This window comes from Carcharhinus amblyrhynchos, chromosome 6 (assembly GCF_965287045.1).
Source record: "Carcharhinus amblyrhynchos chromosome 6, sCarAmb.v2.hapA, whole genome shotgun sequence".
Taxonomy (NCBI): Eukaryota; Metazoa; Chordata; class Chondrichthyes; order Carcharhiniformes; family Carcharhinidae; genus Carcharhinus; species Carcharhinus amblyrhynchos.
In genome coordinates this window covers 407,988-430,131 of record NC_137329.1, presented here as the reverse complement: position 1 = coordinate 430,131, position 22,144 = coordinate 407,988, and the positions used below count along the sequence as shown (strand labels likewise).

The window sequence follows — 22,144 nt, the reverse complement described above, 5'->3', positions numbered from 1 at the left end:
AATCTCTGGTGAAGAGGAAGAAGGAGGCTTATGTAAAGATGAGACGTGAAGGCTCAGTTAGGGCACTGGAGAGTTATAAATTAGCCAAGAAGGAGCTATAGAGAGAGTTAAGAAGAGCTAGAAGAGGACATGAGAAGACTTTGGCAGATAGGATCAAGGAAAATCCTAAGGCTTTCTACAGGTATGTCAAGAATAAAAGATTGGTTAGGGCAAAATTAGGGCCAGTCAGAGACAGCAGTGGGAAGTTGTGCGTGGAGCCTGAAGAGATAAGAGGCACAGAATGAGTATTTCTCGTCAGTATTCACGCAGGAAAAAGTCAGTGTGGTCGAGGAGAATACTGAGATACCAGGTAGTAGACTAGACGGGATTGAGGTACATAAGGAGGTGGTAATGGCAATTCTTGAGAGTGTGAAAATAGATAAGTCCCCTGGGCCGGATGGGATTTACCCTAGGATTCTCTGGGAGGCTAGGGAGGAGATTGCAGAGCCTTTGGCTTTGATCTTCATGTCGTCATTGGCTTCAGGTATAGTGCTGGAAGACTGGAGGATAGCAAATGTTGGCCCCTTGTTCAAGAAGGGGAGTAGAGACCATCCTGGGAATTATTGACCAGTGAGCCTTACTTCTGTTGTGGGCAAAGTTTTGGAAAGAATTATAAGGGATAGGATTTATAATCATCTAGAGGGAAATAAATTGATTAGGGATAGTCAACACGGTTTTGTGAAGGGTAGGTCATGCCTCACAAACCTTATTGAGTTTTTTGAAAAGGTGACCAAAGAGGTGGATAAGGGTAAGGCAGTTGACATGGTGTATATGGATTTTCGCAAAGGGTTTGGTAAGGTTCCCCATGGTAGGCTATTGCAGAAAATGCAGATGCGTGGGATTGAGGGTGATTTAGCAGTTTGGATCAGGAATTGGCTAGCTGATAGAAGACAGGCGGTGGTGGTTGATGAGAAATATTCAACCTGGAGTTCAGTTACAAGTGGTGTACCTCAGGGATCTGTTTTGGGGCCACTGCTGTTTGTCATTTTTATAAATGACCTGGATGAGGGTGTAGAAGGATGGATTAGTAAATTTGCTGACAACACCAAAGTCGGAGGAGTTGTAGACAGTGAGGATGGATGTTACAGTTTGCAGAGGGACATAGGCTGCAAAGCTGGGCCGAGAGGTGGCAGATGGAGTTTAATGTGGAAAAGTGTGAGGTGATTCACTTTGGTAAGAGTAACAGGAGTACAGAATATAGGGCTAATGGAAGGACTCTTTGTAGCGTTGACGAGCAGAGAGACCTCGGGGTACATGTGCATAGCTCCCTGAAAGTTGGCATCCAGGTTGATAAGGTTGTTAAGAAGGCGTATGGTGTGTTAGCTTTTATTGGTAGACGGATTGAATTTCGGAGCCGTGAGGTCATGTTACAACTGTACAAAACTCTGGTGCGGCTGCACTTGGAGCATTGCGTACAATTCTGGTCGCCGCATTATAAGAAAGATATGGAGGCATTGGAAAGGTTTACCAGGATGTTGCCTGGTATGGTGGGAAGGTCTTATGAGGAAAGGCTGAGGGATTTGAGTTTATTTTCATTAGAGAGGAGGAGGTTACGAGGTGACCTGATTGAGGCATACAAGATGATCAAAGGATTGGATAGGGTGGACAGTGAGAGCTTTTTACCTCGGATGGTGATGGCTAACATGAGGGGACATAGCTTTAAATTAAGGGGTGGTAATTATAGGACGGATGTCAGAGGTAGGTTCTTTACTCAGAGGATAGTACGGTCGTGGAATGCCCTGCCTGCAGCAGTTGTGGACTCGCCAACTTTAAGGGCATTCAAATGGTCAGTGGATAGGCATATGGATAACATTGGAATAGTTTAGGTTAGAGGGTCATTAGATTGGTTCCACTGGTCGGCACAATAGAGGGCCGGAGGGCCTGTACTGCGCTGTAATGTTCTATGTTCTAAGGAAAACCCCAAAACTTTTTATACATATACAAAGAGCAAGAGGGTAGCCAGGGAGAGGGTTGGCCCACTCAAGGACAAGGGAGGGAATCTATGCATGGAGCCAGAGGAAATGGGCGAGATATTAAATGAGTATTTTGCATCAGTATTCACCAAAGAAAAGGACTTGGTGGATGATGAGTCAGGGAAAGAATGTGTAGATAGTTTGAGTCATGTTGAGATCAAAAAGGTGGTGGTATTGGGGTTTTTGGGAAATATTAGGTAAGCAAGTCTCCTGGGCTTGATGGGATATAATCCAGAATACTGAGAGAAATCTTTGTGTTCTCACTGGCTACAGGGGAAGTCCAGTAAAAAGTCTGACAACACCAGGTTTTAGTCCAAGCTATTTATTTGATAATATACTCACAAGCTTTCGAGGGGACTGCCTCTTCGTCAGGTGAATGGAGAGTTCTAGAACTCTCCATTCACCTGACGAAGAGGCAGTCCCCTCGAAAGCTTGTGAGCATATTATCAAATAAATAGGCTGGACTAAAACCTGGTGTTGTCAGACTTCTTACTGTGTTTACGCCAGTCCAACACCGGCATACCCACATCATGACAGGGGAGGTCTCAGAGGATTGGCGAATAGCCGATATTGTTCCTTTGTTTAAGAAGGGTAGCCAGGGTAATCCAGTGAGCCTTACATCAGTGGTAGGGAAGTTATTGAAGAGGATTCTTCAAGACAGGATTTATTTCCACTTGGAAATAAGTGGACATATTAGTGAGAGGCAACATAGTTTTGTGAAGGGGAGATCCTGTCTCACTAACTTGACCAAGTTTTTTGAGGAAGTGACAAAGATGATTGATGAGGGTAGGGCAGTGGATGACATCTACATGGACTTCAGAAAAGCCTTTGACAAGGTCCCCCATGGCAGACTGGTGCAGAAGGTGAAGTCGCATGGGATCAGAGGTGAGCTGGCAGGGTGGATACAAAACTGACTTGGTCAAAGAAGGTAAGAAGTCTCATAACACCAGGTTAAATACATACAGGTTTATTTGGCAGCAAAAGCAGTTAGCTTTCGGAGCGCTGCTCCTTCGTCAGGTAAATGGGAGTTCCGTTCACAATCAGGGCATATAAAGACACACACTCAATTTACAAAATAATGGTTGGAATGCGAGTCTTTACAGGTAATCAAGTCTTAAAAGGTACAGACAATTGAGTGGAGACAGCATTAAGCACAGGTTAAAGAGATGTGTACTGTCTCCAGACGGGGCAGTTAGTGAGATTTTGCAAGCATAGGCAAATCACGTAGTATGACATGAACCCAAGATCCCAATTGAGGCCATCCTCGTGCGGAGCTTGGCTATCAGTCTCCAGTAAGTGACTCTGCGTGGTCACGTGTTGTGAAGGTCACCTTGGAGAATACTTACACAAAGATCAGAGGCCATATCATCTCACATAAGAACACCATCCACCAAGTACACAGTACATACTCTTGCAACTCAGCCAACATTGTATACCTGATATGCTGCAGGAAGGGACGTCCTGAGGCATGGAACACTGGGGAGACCATGCAGGCTCAGTGACAACGGATGAATAGGCACCACTCGACAACCACCAGGCGTGTTGTCTTCCATTTGGGGAACACTTCAGCAGTCACAGGCATTCGGCTTCTGAGCTTTGGGTGAGCGTTCTCCAAGGCGGCCTTCACGACACACAACAACAGAGTCACTGAGCAGAGACTACAGCCAAGTTCCACACATGAGAACCGCCTCAACCAGGATCTTGGGTTCATGCCACACTATCTGTAACCCCCATGACTTGCTTGGACTTGCAAAATCTCACTTACTGTCCTGGCTGGAGACTATACACAACTCTTTAACCTGTGCTTAACCCTCTCTCCACTCACATTGTCTGTACCTTTAATATTTGATTGCCTATAAAGACTCGCATTCTAACCATTATTTTGTAAATTGAGTTTGCGTCTTTATATGTCCTGTTTGTGAACTGCCACTTACCTGATGAAGGAGCACTGCTCTGAAAGCTAGTGGGTTTTGCTACCAAATAGACCTGTTGGACTTTAACCTGGTGTTGCAAAATGTCTTACTGTGTTTATCTCAGTCCAATGCTGGCATCTCATGTCAAAGACGACAGTGGGTAGCAGTGGAAGGCTGTGAAGGTGGCGTTCCTCAGATCAGTGCTGGGGCCTTTGCTGTTTGTAATATATAAAAATGATTTGGAGGAAACGTATCTGGTTTGATTAGTAAGTTTGCGGACGACATAAAGGTTGGTGGATTTGCAGGCAGCGATGAGGGCCATCGAAGGATGCTTGCCTTCATCAGCTGGGGCATCGAGTTTAAAAACTGGTGAGTCATGTTGTAGCTTTATAGAACTTTAGTTAGGCTGCATTTGGAATATAGTGTTCAATTCTGGTCGCCACATTACCAGAAGGATGTGGAGGCTTTGGAGAGGGTACAGAAAAGAGTTACCAGTACGTTGCCTGGTATGGAGGGCATTAGCTATGATAGGCTGGAGAAACTTGGTTTGTTCTCAATGGAACGATAGAAGTCTACAAGATTATGAGAGGCAAAGACAGAGTGGATAGTCAGGAGCTTTTCCCAGGGTGGAAGAGTCAATTACTAAGGGGCACAGGTTTAAGGTGCGAGGGGCAAGGTTTAAAGGAGATGTACAAGGCAGAGTTTTTGCATAGAGGGTGATGGATGCCTGGAACCCGTAGCTAGGGGAGATAGTGGAAGCAAATACGATAGTGACTTTTAAGGGGCGTCTTGACAAATACATGAATAGAATGGGAAGAGGGGGATCTGGCTCCTGGAAGGGTAGGAGGTTTTAGTTAAATTGGGTAGCATGGTCAGTGCAGGCTTGGAGGGCTGTAATTTTCTTTGTACTCTGTAGCCTGAGACCCACAATTACCAAAGTACAACTAATCATCATGGTGCAATTCGAAAGGGTATATTTTCGCACTAGATTTAATACAGCAAAGCACGTCACAGAAACACAGAGGAGACCATCAGATCATTGTGTCTGTGCCAGCTCAAAAAGAGTTACTGAGTTCTTGGGTGGTAATCCTGTAGCTAAGCTGCACTTGATGCGATGCCAAAAACGGATGACAGGAAGGCTATGGCAGGTGGGGGCCTAGAAACTAATATCACTAAAGAGGTAGTATTGGGCAAGCTAACAAGGCTAATGGCACAAGTCTCCTGGCCCTAATGGAAGGCATCTCAGGGTACTAAAAGAGATGGCAGCGGAAACAGCAAATGCGTTAGTGTAATTTACCAAAATTTGCTGGGCTCTGGGGTGGTTCGAGATTGGAAAACAGCAAATGTGACACCACTGCTTAAAAAAGGAGGCAGACAAAAGATGGGTAACTACAGGCTAGCTACCTTAACTTCTGTAGTAGGGAAAATACTCAAATCCATCGAGGAAGAAATAGCAAGATATCTGGATATAAATTATCCCACTGGGAAGATGCAGCATGGGTTTATGAAGGGCAGGTCATGTTTGATTAATTTGGTGGAATTCTTTGAGAACATTACATGCACAGTGGACAATGGGGAATCTGTGGATGTGGTTTTCCTGGATTTCCATTTGACAAGGGCCATATCAAAGGTTGCTGCATAAAGTAAAGGTGCATGGGTTATGGGTAATGTATTAGCATGGATAGAGAATTGGTTTACTAACAGAAAGCAAAGAGTGGGTGTTTTTCTGATTGGCGATCAGTGATTAGGGGTGTGCCTCAGGCATTTGTGTTGGGACAGCAATTGTTTGCATTTCATATAGATGAAATGGGGACCAAGTGTAGTGTGTCAAAATTGGTAGATGACACCAAGATGAGTAGCAGAGCAAAGTGTGCGGAGGGCACTTGAAGTCTGCAAAGGGATATGGATAGTTTAAGTGACTGGGCAAGGGTCTGGAAAGTGGAGTATAATGTTGAACCTGGGTGTTCCTGTGCGTCAATCACAAAAAGTTGGTTTGCAGGTGCAGCAGGTGATTAAGGCAAATTAAATTTTGTCCTTTATTGCTACAGGGATGGAGTTTAATAACAGTGAGCTATGTTGCAGCTATACAAGGTACTGGTGAGGCCACACCTGGAGTACCATGTACAGTTTTGGTCTCCTTCCTTGAGAGAAGGAATACTGGCACTGGAAAGGATGCAGATAAGATTCACTAGGTTAATTCCAGAATTGAGAAGTTGGCTTATGAGTTCAGACTGAGTAGACTGGGGCCATACTCATTGGAATTCAGAAGAGTGAGGGGAGATCTTATAGAAACATATAAGATTATGAAGGGAATAGCTAAGATAGAAGCAGGGAGGTTGTTTCCACTGGCGAGTGAAACTAGAATTAGGAGACATGGCCTCAAAATAAGGGGAAGCCAATTTAGGACTGAGGTAAGGAAGAACTTCTTCACTCAAAGGGTTGTGAATCTGTGGAATTCCCTACCCAGTGAAGCAGTTGAGGCTACCTCATTAACCGTTTTTAAGGCAAGGATAGATACATTTTTGAACAATAAAGGATTTAAGGATTATGGTGAGCTGGTGGGTAAGTTGGGTTCATGAAAAGATCAGCCATGATCTTATTGAATGACAGAGCAGGATCAAGGGGTCAGATGGCCTACTCATGGCCCTAGTTCTTAAACCCAAGTATTTTTGTATTGCAATGACAATTGCTGTCTCTACCAGCCATTCAGCAACTGAACTTGAGAGCTGCAATACGCCAGTGATGAACCTGTCAACTCTCCCCAATCCTACCAATTACTTTGAATCTACGGCCCCTGATTACTCTCGGCAATAATGCCTTCCTAGTCACTCTAACTAGGCTATTCAATTTCAATTTCTCTCCATAAGATCTCCCCTCAACCTTCTACATTCCAAAGAAAACAATGCTAGCCTATCCAATCTTTCCTCAGCTGAAATTATCTACTCCTGGCAACATCATCATAAAATCCCATGTCTATGCCTCTGTGCAAACACATCCTTCCTGAAATATAGTACTCTAGCTGCAGTCGAGCTAGTGTTTTAGTCCTTTGCAGCCGGTCATTACCAATGCCTTACAAATGGCCCACAGTCTTCCATATGTTACGCCAGTGTCTGCACGAGTCAAAGGAGCTACATTTCCCTTGTTATGTCCGAATGTAGAACCATAGAACACTACAGCACAGAAACAGGCTTTTTGGCCCTTCTTGGCTGTGCCGAGCCATTTTTATGCCTAGTCCCACTGACCTGAACCTGGACCATATCCCTCCACACCCCTCTCATCCATATACCTGTCCAAGTTTTTCTTAAATGATAAAAGTGAGCCCACATTTACCACTTCATCTGGCAGCTCAATCCACACTCCCACCACTCTGTGAAGACGACCCCCTTAACATTCCCTTTAAATTTTTCCCCCTTCGTCCTCAACCCACGTCCTCTAGTTTTTTTTCTCCCTTAGCCTCAGTGGAAAAAGCCTGTTTGCATTCACTCTGTCAATACCCATCATAATTTTCTACACCTCTATCAAATCTCCCCTCATTCCTCTACGCTCCAGAGAATAAAGTCCTAACCTATTCAACCTTTCTCTGTAACTCAGTTTCTCAAGCTCCGGCAGCATCCTTGTAAACCTTCTCAGCAGTCTTTCAACATTATTATTATCCTTCCTGTAATTAGGTGATCAAAACTGCAACCAAATATACTGTAAATTCAGCCTCACCAATGTCTGATACAATCTCACCATAACATTCCAACTCTTATCCTCAATACTTTTGATTTATAAAGGCCAACGTACCAAAAGCATTCTTTATGACCCTATCTACCTGTGACACCACTTTTAGGGAATTATGTATCTCTACTCCCAGATCCTTCTGTTCTATTGCACTCTTCGGTGTCCTACCATTTACCTTGTACGTTCTACCGTGGTTTGTCCCTTCCAAAGTGCAATACCTCACACCTGTCTGCATTAAATTCCATTTGCCATTTTTCAGCCCATTTTTCTAGCTGGTCCAAATCCCTCTAGAAGCTTTGAAAACCTTCCTCACTGTCCACTACAGCTCCAATCTTTGTATCATCAGCAAATTTGCTGATCCAATTTACCACATTATCATCCAGATCATTGATATAGATGACAATCAATAATGGACCCAGCACTGATCCCTGTGGCACACCACTAGTCATGACGTGGAGATGCTGGCATTGGACTGGGGTAAACACAGTAAGAAGTCTCATAACACCAGGTTAAAGTCCAATAGGTTTATTTGGTTTACTACAAATACAAAGAACAGTACAGCATAGGAAAAGGCCCATCGGCCTCCAAGCCTGTGCCGCTCACTGGTCCAACTAGGCCATTCGGTTTGTATCCCCCCATTCCCAGTCTGCTCATGTGACTATCCAAGTAAGTCTTAAACAATGCCAGCGTGTCTGCCTCCAACACCCTATCTGGCAGTGCATTCCAGGCTCCCACCACCCTCTGTGTAAAGGTCCCTCTGATATCAGAGTTATACCTCGCCCCTCTCACCTTGAACCCATGACCCCTCGTGATCGTCACCTCTGACCTGGGAAAAAGCTTCCCACTGTTCACTCTATCTATGCCCTTCATAATTTTATACACATCTATTAGATTTCCCCTCATTCTCTGTCTTTCCAGGGAGAACAACCCCAGTCTACCCAATCTCTCCTCCTAGCTAAGACCCACCATACCAGGCAACATCCTGGTAAACCTTCTCTGCACTCTCTCTAAAGCCTCCACGTCCTTCCGGTAGTGCGGCAACCAGAACTGAACGCAGTACTCCAAATGTGGCCTAACCAGCTTTCTATACAGTGACATCAGACTCCAGCTTTTATACTCTATACCCCATCCTATAAAGGCAAACATACCATATGCCTTCTTCACCACCTGTGCTGCCACCTTCAAGGATTTGTGGACTTGCACACCTAGTTCCCTCAGTGTTTCTATACACTTGATGGCCCTGCCATTTATTGTATAACTCCCCCCTACATTAGTTCTTCCAAAATGCATCACTTCGCATTTATCTGGATTAAATTCCATCGGCCATTTCTCTGCCCAATTTTCCAGCCTATATCCTGCTGTATTCTCCGACAACGTTCTTTGCTATCCACAAGTCCAGCCATCTTTGTGTCATCCGCAAACTTGCTGATAATGCCAGGTACACCTTCTTCCAGATCGCTGAAATATATCACAAATAGCAGAGGTCCCAGTACAAAGCCCTGCAGAACACCACTGGTCACAGACCTCCTGCCGGAAAAGGACCCTTCGACTGCTACCCTCTGTCTTCTATGGCCAAGCCAGTTCTCTACCCATCTACCCACCTCTCCTTTTATCCCAACACCTCAGGAGATTACCACCACCACACGCAAGCCTTCTTTTTGTGATTTTGCATGAACTATCATTTACTTTCACCGCCGCTCCACTATTTGCTCTGGCACTCTCGCTCCCACCGTCCTGCGAATCTAGTTTAAACCCTCCCCCAATAACACTAGCAAACCTCCCTGTAAATATATTGGACCCTTTTTAGTTCAAGTGCAACCCATCTCTCTTGTACAGGTCCCACGTGCTCCAGCAGAGGTCCCAATGATCTAGAAATCTGAAACCCTGCCCCCTGCACCAGTTCCTCAGCCACGTGTTCATCTGCCTGAGCATTCTACTCTTACCCTCACCTTCACGTGGCACTGGTAGCAATCCTGAGATTACTACCCTTGGGGTCCTGCTTTTTAACTTCCTACCAGCCCTCTATGCTCACTCTTCAGGACCTCCTCGATCTTCCTTCCTACGTCACTAGTACAAAGCGTACCATGACATCTGACTGATCACCCACTTAAAAATGATCAGAGACATCCCTCATCCTAGCACCCGGAAGACAACAAACCATCCGAAAGTCTCTGTCATGACCAAAAAACATCCTGTCTGTACCTCTGATGATCAAATCCCCCATCACTACCGCTCTCCTCTTCCTCCTCCCTCCCTTCTGTGCTGCAGAACCCACTGCTGCAGCTTGCGCCAGGTAAGGCATCCTCCATAATAGTATCCAAAGCAGTATACCTGTTGTGGAGGGGAATGGCCACAGGGGAACCCTGCCCTACTTGCCCTTTCTCCTTCCCTCATTTGACCGTAACCCAATTACCGGTGCCCTGTGCCTTTGGTGTAACCACCTCCCTGAAGCTAGTATCTATAAACTTCTCATTCTCCCGAATGATCCGGAAGTCATCCAGCTCCTGCTCCAGTTCCCTAACTCATGTCTTTTGACAAGGCAATTTACTGTAATAATATTCCTAAACTTATGTTTTTAATTGTTTTATTTACTTCATGCCGCTAAAGCAATGTATGCAGATACAACCAAGTGTGAAATTAGGTTAACTTTAAACAAAGCTCAACTTTTGTGCAGGTTCACAAGTCCATGAAGGTTGCGACACCAGTGGAGAAGGTTGTTAGGAAGGCTTATGGAATGCTAGCCTTTATAGGAAGAGGTATAGCGTATAAAAGCTGCCGTCTAATGCTTCAGTTGTACAGAACGTTGGTTAGACCGCATTTGGAGTACTGCGTCCAGTTCTGGTCACCTTACTACCGGAAGGACGTGGAGTCTCTGGAGAGGGTTCAGAGGAGGTTTACCAGGATGTTGCCTGGCATGGAGGGGCTGGGTTATGAGGAAAGGTTGGAGAAACTGGGACTTTTCTCCTTGGAAAGACGGAGATTGAGGGGGGACATGATAGAGGTATATAAGATACTGAAGGGAATAGATAGAGTCAATAGTGAGAGACTGCTCCCTAGACTGGGTACAGATACGAGAGGTCATGATTTAAGGGTGAGGGGGGAGAGGTATAATTTGGATGTGAGAGGAAGGTTCTTTACGCAGAGAGTCATGCGGGTATGGAACGCGCTACCGGGTAGGGTGGTGGAGGCAGGAACGTTGGACTCGTTTAAGTTTCAATTAGACAGACACATGAGCGAAACGAGGATGGAGGGTTATAGTAGGGGCTATTAAATAAGGTCAGAGCCTCGGGAGACACCGGAAATGCAGACTTGTAAGTTAACGTTTTTGTCTTTTTATTCCGCAGGTGGAGGTCCACCTCGTTGTCAAACGAGGGGCATGCACACGGTGGGTCGTGCGTGGGCTGCTCTCGGAGGTTCCGGGAGTGGCCTAGTACTTCGTGTCGGTGTGTGTGCTTGATCCTGGACCGGTAGACGGGCGCCGCAACAGCTCAGTGACTAGCACTGCTAGCTGTGCAGATACATGGATTTGGGCCTGTGTCTGTGGGAGTTTGCGCATTCTCCCTGTGGTTGCGTGGGTTCCCTCCGGGCGCTCCGGTTTCCTCCCACACCCCAAAGATGTGCTCTTAGGCTGATTGGTTTACCAAATTGACACTATTCTCCCCTGAATCTGGCTAAGTTAGGGGTTCCATTCGTAGACACGCAGGGTAGAACGGGTGTAGGGTGATGCGGTGGCGCGGGCTCGTTGGGCCGAAGGGCCTGTTTCCCATGCTGGGTTGTTATTTGTTCTTTATTTACTAATACCTTGTTACAACAAGCACCAAATGGAAGATATAATGTGAACATTAATTTCCTGCAAAAGTGAAATGTGTTTGTAACTTTTATCAAAAAAACCTTCACAATAGTCTGTGCAACTTTAGATAAACCCAAATGTCCGCTACTCAATACCCCTAGATAGTTATAGGCTAGCAAAACAATCATGTGACCATGCAAATACCCAGAAGTTAAAACATTTCTGACAACAGGTTATTCAGCATCAAAACTTAAATTTCACTGACAAGAACAAATGGTCACACTTTCCAGGAGCATCATAATTTGGACAGAGTTTCCATAGATGTTTCCACAGAATTAGCAACACACTCAATGAGGATGTGTCTAGGGCAGTGGATAGAGGAGAGCTGGTGGATGTGGTGTTTCTTGATTTTCAGAAGGCATTTGATAAGGTGCCGCACAAGAGGTTATTACAGAAGGTCAGGGGGCATGGAGTTGGGGGTAGGGTGTTAGCGTGGATAGGGGATTGGCAGAGAGTGGGGGTCAATGGGTGCTATTCGGATTGGCGGTTGGTGACTAGTGGAGTGCCTCAGGGGTCGGTGCTGGGGCCTCAGCTATTTACCATTTATATAGATAATCTGGAGGAGGGAACCGAGTGTATGGTGTCGAAATTTGCTGACGACACCAAGATTGGTGGAACGGCAAATTGTGCGGAGGGTGTGGAAAGTCTGCAGAAGGATCTAGATAGGCTGGGCGAACGGGCCAGGAACTGGCAAATGGAATTTAATGTGGGCAAGTGTGAAGTTGTCCACTTTGGTAGGAATAATGGTAGGAAGGACTATTACTTACACGGCGAAAAACTGCAGCATGCGATGGTGCAGAGGGACCTCGGGGTCCTTGTGCATGAGTCGCAAAAACCCATCCTGCAGGTGCAGCAGGTGGTCAGGAAGGCGAATGGGATGCTAGTCTTCATAGCGAGGGGGATTGAACAAAGAAGTAGGGAGGTCTGCTGCAACTGTACAGGGCACTGGTGAGGCCGCAGCTGGAGTACTGTGTGCAGTTTTGGTCGCCGCACTTACGCAAGGATATTTTGGCCTTGGAGGGAGTGCAGAGGAGGTTTACTAGGCTGATACTGGAGTTGAGGGGGTTGAACTATGAGGAGAGGCTGAATAAACTAGGCTTGTACTCGTTAAGAGTTTGGAAGAATGAGGGGAGATCTCATTGAGACGTATAAGATGATGAATGGGATGGATAGGATAGAGGTGGAGAGGCTCTTCCCGCTCAAAGGACAGTAGGACTAGAGGGCACAGCCTCAAGATAAAGGGGGGGAGGGGGCAGTTTAGAACGGAGTTGAGGAGGAACTTCTTCACTCAAAGGGTGGTGAATCTCTGGAATTCTCTGCCTGTTGAAGTGGTGGAGGCTGCCTCGCTAAATATATTTAAGACGCCGGTTGATAGGTTTTTGATAGGCAAGGGGATTAAGGGTTATGAGGAGAGGGCGGGAAGGTGGAACTGAAACACGACAGATCAGCCATGATCTTATTGATGGCGGGGCAGGCTCGAAGGGCTAGATGCCTACTCCTGCTCCTATTTCTTATGTTCTTATGTCTTTGCAAATTACAAACTCTGATCCAGCAATTTCTAAAGGACAATAAACTTGAAATTGTGATCATGGCACATAATATTTTCACTTGACATGGAGAGATTCTACAGTACAGCCATTCTGAGGTAAAAAGTACGATTGTAATTAAACCATGACCAAAAATAGCATTCTCTGTAAATGAACGACTGGCAAACTATAGAAAGAAATACTAGAGAGAAATAAATTGATTAGGGATAGTCAACACGGTTTTGAGAAGGGTAGGTCACGCCTCACAAACCTTATCGAGTTTTTTGAAAAGGTGACCAAAGAGGTGAATAAGGGTAAGGCAGTTGACGTGGTGCATATGGATTTCAGCAAAGCATTTGATAAGGTTCCCCATGGTAGGCTACTGCAGAAAATGCAGATGCATGGGATTGAGGGTGATTTAGCAGTTTGGATCAGGAATTGGCTAGCTGATAGAAGACAGACGGTGGTGGTTGATGAGAAATATTCAACCTGGAGTTCAGTTACAAGTGGTGTGCCTCAGGGATCTGTTTTGGGGACACTGCTGTTTGTCATTTTTATAAATGACAAAGATGAGGGTGTAGAAGGATGGGTTAGTAAATTTGCTGACGACACCAAAGTTGGAGAAATTGTAGACAATGAGGATGGATATTACAGTTCGCAGAGGGACATAGGTAAGCTGCAGAGCTGGGCTGAGAGGTGGCAGATGGAGTTTAATGCAGAAAAGTGTAAGGTGATTCATTTTGGAAAGAATAACAGGAGTACAGAATATAGGGCTAATGGAAGGACTCTTGGTAGTGTCGACGAGCAGAGAGATCTCGGTGTACATTTGCATAGATCCTGGAAAATTGGCACCCAGGTTGATAAGGCTGTTAAGGCGATGTACAGTGTTAGCTTTTATTGGTAGACGGATTGAATTTTGGAGCCGTGAGATCATGTTGCAACTGTACAAAACTCTGGTGGGGCCGCACTTGGAGTATTGTGTACAGTTCTGGTTGCCGCATTATAAGAAAGATGTGGAAGCATAGGGAAGGGTGCAGAGGAGGTTTGCCAGGATGTTGCCTGGTATGGTGGGAAGGTCTTATGAGGAAAGGCTGAGGGACTTGAGGTTATTTTCGTTAGACAGAGGAAGGTTAAGAGGTGACCTGATTGAGGCATACAAGATGATCAGAAGGTTAGGTAGGGTGGACAGTGAGAGCCTTTTTCCTCAGATGGTGACTGCTAACACGAGGGGACATATTGAGGGGTGATAATTATAGGATGGATGTCAGAGGTAGGTTCTCTACTCAGAGGGTAGTAAGAGCATGGAATGCCCTGCCTGCAGCAGTTGTGGACTCGCCAACTTTAAGGGCGTTCAAATGGTCAGTCGATAGGCATATGGATAACATTGGAATAGTTTGAGTTAGAGGGTCATTAGATTGGCTCCACTGGTCAGCGCAACATGGAGGGCCGAAGGGCCTGTACTGCGCAGTAATGTTCTATTCTATGTTCTATATGAAATTAGTCATATTAAAATGTACACAACATAGTAACAGGGCATCTTTAATGTAATAAAACACACCAAGCTTCTTCGCAGAGGCATCATAAAACAAAATACAATACCAAGTCACAAAATAAATTAGGTCAGTTGTCAAAACCTTGGCCAAAGAGCTAGATTTAAAAGAGTACCAAAGGAAGAAAGTGAGGTAGAGGGGCAGAGAGGTGCGGCAAATGAACACAAGAAATAGGAGCAGGAGTATGCCATCGAGCCCTCTGAGCCTACCCCGCCATTCAACAAGATCATGGCTGATCTGAAGTGGATCAGTTCCACTTTCCCGCTTTCTTCCCATAACCCTTAATTCCCTTGTCTATCAGAAACCTATCTATCCATGACTTAAATATATTCAGCGAGGTAGCCTCCACCACATCAACGGGCGGAGAATTCCAGGGATTCACCACCCTTTCAGTGAAGAAGTTCCTCCTCAACTCCGATCTACAAGGATGTTGCCTGGATTGGGAGGCATGCCTTATGAAGATAGGTTGAGGGAGTTGGGACTCTTCTCCCTGGAGAGACAAAGGTTGAGAGGCGACCTGATAGAGGTTTATAAGATGTTGAGAGGAATAGATAAGGTGGATTCTCGGAGGCTATTTCCCAGGGCTGAAATGGTCGCTACGAGAGGACACAGATTTAAGGTGCAGGGAAGCAAGTACAGAGGAGATGTTAGGGGTAAGTTTTTCACTGAGGGTGGTGAGTGAATGGAATCGGCTGCCGTCGGTGGTGGTGGAGGCAAACTCGCTGGGGTCTTTTGAAAGACTTCTGGATTAGTATATGGGATCTAATGGGATTGGGGGTTATAGATAGGTCTATGGCTTAGTAGGTATACAAGTGATCGGCGCAACTAGTGGGCCGAAGGGCCTGTTTGTGCTATAGTGTTCTATGTTAAACTGCCCCCCACCTTATTTTGAGGCTGCGCCCTCTAGTTCTGCTATCCTTTCTAAGCGGGAAGAATCTCTCTACCTCTACCCTATCCATCCCCTGCATTATCTTATATGTCTCTATAAGATCCCCCCTCAGTCTTCTAAACTCCAACGAGTACAGACCCAGTCTATTCAATCTCTCTTCATAAGCTAACCCCCTCATCTCTGGTATCAGCCTGGTGAACCTTCTCTGTACTCCCTCCAAGGCCAATATATCCTTTCGCAAATGTGGCAACCAAAACTGCACACAGTACTCCATTTGCGGCCTCACCAGTGCCCTGTACAGTTGCAGCAAGACCTCCCTGCTTTTATATTCTATCCCCCTCGCTATAAAGGCCAACATTCCATTCGCCTTCTTGATCACCTGCTGCACCTGCAGACTGGGACTTGTGATTCATGCATAAGGACCCCCAGGCCCCTCTGCACCGTAGCATGCTGCAGCTTTTCGCCCTTTAAATAATAATCCCTCCTACTATTATTTCTACAAAGTGGATAACCTCACATTTGCTAACGTTATACTCCATCTGCTAGGTCCTCACCCACTCACTCAGCCTATCCAGATCTCTCTGTAGACTTTCCACACCCTCCACATATTTTGCTTTTCCACTCATCTTCATGTCATTAGCAAATTTCGTTACCCTACACTCAACCCCCTCCTCCAGATCATCTACGTAAATGGTAAACAGTTGAGGCCCCAGCACTGATCCCTGCAGCATTCCACTAGTCACCAACTGCCAACCAGAATAGCACCCATTGATACCAACTCTCTGCTTCCTGTTAGACAACCAATCGTCAATCCATGCTAACACCTTACCCCCAACTCCGTGCACCCTAACCTTTTGCGAGGCACCTTATCAAACGCCTTCTGGAAATCTAAAAACACCACATATAAGACAAGAACACCACATCCACCGGTTCCCCTCTGTCTACCACACTAGTCACATCCTCATAGAAATCCAATAAATTTGTTAAACATGACATCCCCCTCACGAATCCGTGCTGCGTCTGCTTGATCAATTGCACAGCTTAGGGGCCAAGAAACTGAAGAAACTGTAATCTATGACGGGCTGATTAAAATCCTGAATGCTTAAAAAGCCAGAATTAGATGGAGACAGATGTATTGGAAAGTTGTGGGGTTGGGGGCTATTGTAGAGACAGGAAGAGGTGAACCATTGAGTGTTGTGAAAACAAAGATTGCAATTTTAAAATCTGAACACTGATATAGCAGGAGCTAATGTACGTCAGCCAGTTCAGGGTGATAGGTATCCAGAACCAGTGGTCATAGTCAAAGAATACAGGGTAAACCTATCAGGGCTGAGATGAGAAAATATTTCAGAGATCAGCGAATCTGTGGAATTCACTACCACAGAGAGCAGTTGAGGCTAAACACTGTACATTCAGGGATCCCATAAAAACTAACAAAATTCTAACAGGGTTAGACAGGGTAGATTCAGAAAGAATGTTCCCAATGAAAAGGGAAATCCAGAACTAGGGGTCATTGTTTGAGGATGAAGGCGAGACCTTTCAGAATTGAGGTGAGGAGAAATTTCTTCACTCAAAGTGGTGGATATGTGGAATTCATTACCACAGAATGCAGTTAAGACCAAAACCAGTTAGGACCATGGAACCAAAAGAGATGGGGTAGATACTAAATGGGTTTTTTGCATCTGTATTTACTGAGGAAACGGGCATGGAGTCTACAGATATTGGGCAAACAGGTAGGGAGGCCACGGAACCTTTACAGATTAAAGAGGTGGTGGTGCTGGCTGTCTTGAGGCAAATCAGAGTGGATAAATCCCCAGGACCAGACAGGGTATTCCCACTGATCTTGAAGAAGGCTAGTGTTGAACTTGCAGGAGCCCTGGCAGACACATTTAAAACGTCAATATTCACAGGGGAGTTGCCAGATGATTGGAGGGTGGCTCATGTTGTTCCGTTGTTTAAAAAAGGTTCCAAAAGAAATCTGGGAAATTACAGGCCACTAAGTTTGACATCGGTGGTTGGCAAGTTATTGGAAGGTGTGATAAGGGATAGGATCTACAAATGTTTGGATAGCCAGGGACTTATTAGGAAGAGTCAACATGGCTTTTGTGCATGGTAGGTCATTTTTGACCAGAGTTTTTCGAGGAGGTCACCAGGAAAGTGGATGAAGGGAAGGCGGTGGATGTTGTCTACCTGGATTTCAGCAAGGCTTTTGACAAGGTCCCTCATGGGAGGTTAGTTAGGATGGTTCAGTTGCTAGGTACAGATAGGGAGGTAGTAAACTGGATTAGACACTGGCTCAACGGAAGAAGCCAGCGAGTGGTTGTGGAGGATTGCTTCTCTGAGTGGAGGCCTGTGACTAGTGGAGTGCCGCAGAGATCGGTGTTGGGTCCATTGTTGTTTGTCATCTATATCAATGATCTGGATGATAATGTGGTAAATTGGATCAGCAAATTTGTTGTTGATACAAAAATTGGAGGTGTAGTGGACAGTGAGGAAGGTTTTCAAAGCTTGCAGAGGGACTTGGACCAATTAGAAAAATGGGCTGAAAAACGGCAAATGGAATTTAACGCAGACAAGTCAGAAGTATTGCACTGTGGAAGGACAAACCAAAGTAGAACGTACAGGTTAAATGGTAGGACTCTGAAGAGTGCAGTTGAACAGAGGGATCTGGGAATACAGGTACAGAATTCCCTAAAAGTGACGTCACAGGTGGATAGGGTTGTAAAGAGTGCTTTTGGTACATTGGCCTTTATAAATTGGAGTATCGAGTTGGAGTGTTATGGTGAGGTTATATAAGGCATTGGTGAGGCCAAATTTAGAGTATTGTGAACAGTTTTGGTCACCTAGTTACAGGAAGGATGTAAATAAGGTTGAAAGAGTGCAGAGAAGGTTCACAAGGACATTGCCAGGACTTGAGAAGCTGAGTTACAGAGAAAGATTGAATAGGTTAGGACTTTATTCCCTGGAGCGTAGAAGAATGAGGGGAGATTTGATAGAGGTGTATAAGATTTTGATGGGTATAGATAGAGTGAATGCAAGCAGGATTTTTCCACTGAGGCTAGGGGAGAAAAAAACCAGAGGGCATGGGTTAAGGGTGAAAGGAGAAAAGTTTAAAAGGGAATATTAGGAGGGCTTCTTCACGCAGAGTGTGGTGGGAATGTGGAATGAGCTGCCAGATAAAGTGGTAAATGCGGGGTCACTTTTAACATTTAAAGAAAAACTTGGATGGGTTCGTGGATGAGAGGGGTGTGGAGGGATATGGTCCAAGTGCAGGTCAGTGGGACTAGGCAAAAAATGGTTTGGCACAGACAAGAAGGGCCAAAAGACCTGTTTTTGAGCTGTAATTTTCTATGGTTCTAAAACATCATTTGATTTTAAGAAGAAATTAGATATAGCTCTTGGGGCTAAAGGGGTCAAGAGTTATGGAGGGAAAAAGGGGGGTGGTATCAGAATATTAAATTAGATGATCAGCCATGATCAAAATAAACATTAGAGCAGGCTCAAAGGTTCGAATGGCCTACTCTTGTTTCTAGTTTCCAGTTATTACATCCCCATTCTCATCCTCAAAGGACCAATGGAATAACTGGAAATGGAGAAAATGGCTAAGGCATCAAACAAGTATTTTGTGTCGGTCTTCACAGTGGGAGACACAAATAACATGCCAAAAATTGATGACAGGAAGGCTATGGCAGGTGAGGACCTAGAAACTATTATCACGAAACAAGTCTCCTGGCCCTGATGGAATGCATCCCAGAATACTGAAAGAGATGACAGGGGAAAATACCAAATGCACTGGTGGTAATTTATCAAAATTCGCTGGACTCTGGGGTGGTTCCCGCAGATTGGAAAACAGCAAATATGACACCATTGTTTAAAAAAGGAAGTAGATAGATAAAAGGCAGGCAACAATAGGCCAGTTAGCTTAACTTCTGTAATAGGGAAAATGTTTGAATCTATCAAGGAAGAAATAGTGAGACATCTGGATATAAAATGTCCCGTTGGTAAGATGCTGAATAGGTTCATGAAAGGCAGTTAATGTCTGACTAATTTGGTGGAATTCTTTGAGAGCATTACGTACACAATGGACAATGGGGAACCTGTGGATGTGGTGTATCTGGATTTCCAGAAGGCATGTGACAAGGTGCCACACCAAAGATTGCTACATAAGGTGCACAGTGTTATGGGTAATGTATTAGCATGGATAGAGGATTGGTTAACTAACTGAAGGCAAAGAGTGGGAGTAAATGGATGTTTTTCTGGTTGGCAATCAGTGACTAATGGTGTGTCTCAGGGATCAGTGTTGGGACCGCAACTGTTTGTGATTTACATGGATGATCTGGCGTTGGGGACCAAGTGTAGTGTGTCAAAATTGGTAGATGACACCTAGATGAGTAGCACAGCAAAGTGTGCAGAGGATGCTGAAAGTCTGCAAAGGGATACAGATGGTCTAAGTGAGTGGGTGAGACTATGGCAGATGGAATACAATGTTGGTAAACGTTAGGTCATCCATTTTGATAGGAACAACAGTAAAATGGATTATTTAAATGGTAAAAAATTGCAGCATGCTGCTGTGCAGAGGGACCTGGATGTACTTGTGCAAGAATCGCAAAGAGCTGGTTTGCAGGTGCAGCAGGTAATTAAGAAGGCATATGGAATTTTGTCCTTCATTGCTAGAGGGATGGAGTTTATAAACAGTGAGGTTACGTTGCAGCTGTATAAGGTGCTGGTGAGGCCACACCTAGAGTGGTGTGTACAGTTTTGGTCTCCTTACTTGAGAAAGGATATATTGGCACTGGAGAAGGTATAGCCGAGGGGAGGGGGAGACAACAAGATCAAATGACATGGGGAGGAGGAAAGCAGGATCAGCCTATTGAGTTGGATGATCAGCCATGATCATAACAAACGCTGAAGTAGGCTGGAAGAACCAAGTTGCCTGCTCCTGCTTCTGTTTCTTTTTCTCGAAAACTGGACTTGCTGCGGGTTAAGGCACAGGTTGCAGAGTTTTGGATGACCCCAGGCTTATAGAGGAGACAGTGTCGAAGGCAGCCGGAAGTACAAAAGAAACTGTCAAATGGTAACATAGGCATAAAACACCTATATTGTCTCCAGTCCAGAAATATTAATAACAATGAAACAAAGTTCATGTTCAAAATCAAAACCACATCAGTCCAATTATAGATAAGTTACGACATTCAAAAGAAAACAATTAGCAATAATACACTTCACTTTATTTGGGAGGCTTCCTTACCAGTTGTAAGTGTCTCTTGCTGCAATTCAGGCTGCTCCACCTGATGCTGAGGCTGGCTGTTGAAACCTTGGCTGTAGTTGGGCTGGTATGGGCTCTGCTGTTTGAGGGCGTCAGGGTCACTGGCAGGAGGCACTGGTGCATTCATATTAAACACCTTTAAAAAATGTTGGAGGTGATAAAAAAAAGCAGAAATTTAACTTTTAAAACCAACTCTAATGGATTCTAAAAAACTGTACCTTCGTATTAACTTACAGAGATCAATTTACAAACAAAAATATGCCAAATAATGCTGTTCATTCAAACTTTTCAAAATGAGCATTGTATTTTTCAGCTATAACTTGGTTTAGTCAACAGATTCATTTGGAATTTCATTAGCAAAGATAATTACTTCATGCAGCTAAGACATAGTTAATAGAACATAGACATCTTGATCAAAAGGTAGCAGACCAAGGAAAGAGGCAGAAGAACATTCTTCTAATCACATATGGCTCACTGACCAAAGGGAGCAGAGATTCCCCTGAAAGTTGGGAGAATCATAGAATCCTACTGAGCAGGAGGCTGCCATTCAGCCCATCGAGTCTGCATCAACCACAACCCCACCCAAGCCAAGCCCAATCCCCATAACCCCTTGCACTTACCCTAGTCTCCCTGACACTAAGGAGGAATTTAGCATGGCCAATCAACTTAACCCGCACCTTCTTTGGGCTGTGGGAGAAAACCAGAGCACCCAGAGGAAACACACGTGGATACGGGGAGAATGTGCAAACTCCACACAGACAGTGATCCAAGCCAGGAATCGAACCCAGGTCCCTGGCATTGAGGCAGCAGTGCTAATCACTGTGCCACCATGCTTGGATTGAGAAGCCGAATGCATTGTAGCCAAATTTGCGACCTGCAAAGATAGATTGGAAAGCAAGTTGTGAAGTGGATGCAAAGACTCTGCAAAGGGATACAGATAGGTTACGGGAGTGGGGAAGAATCTGGCAAATCGAGTAAGATTTGGGAAAATGTGAAGTTTTCCTCATTTGCAAGTAGAATAGAGCATCCAATTAGACGTTGGCCTTTAGTTAAGGGTAACGAAACAAAAATGTACGAACGCCTTGCTATAACCGTACATGGAAATAGAGTGAGACTACTGTGCACAAATTTGGTCATCTTACTTGAGGAGGCAGATACGTGCACTGGAAGCAGTTCAGAGAAGATTTGCTTTGCTGATTCTTCAGATGAACACACTGTCTTATGAAGGGTGAGCAAAGTGGGCCTATACTCATTGAAGTTTATAAGACCCTTGTCAGACCCCATTTGGGAGTACTGTGCGCAGTTCTGGTCACCTCACTACAAGGAGGACATGGAAGCTATTGAGAAGGTGCAGAGGGGATTTACAAGGACATTGCCTGGATTGGGTGGCATGCCTTATGAGGGTAGGTTGAGGG

The 22,144-nt window shown here is 44.9% G+C and overlaps 1 protein-coding gene across 2 annotated transcripts in view; it reads right to left on the bottom strand.

Moving 5' to 3' along the window:
- Nucleotides 1-22,144, bottom strand: part of caprin1b (cell cycle associated protein 1b) — a 237,663-nt gene that overhangs the window by 61,378 nt on the left and 154,141 nt on the right. For both annotated transcript variants that reach the window (XM_080189836.1, XM_080189837.1), the window contains one exon: nt 20,712-20,865. In XM_080189836.1, coding sequence (XP_080045962.1) covers nt 20,712-20,865 — 154 coding nt within the window. The remainder of the gene's footprint in view (nt 1-20,711; nt 20,866-22,144) is intronic.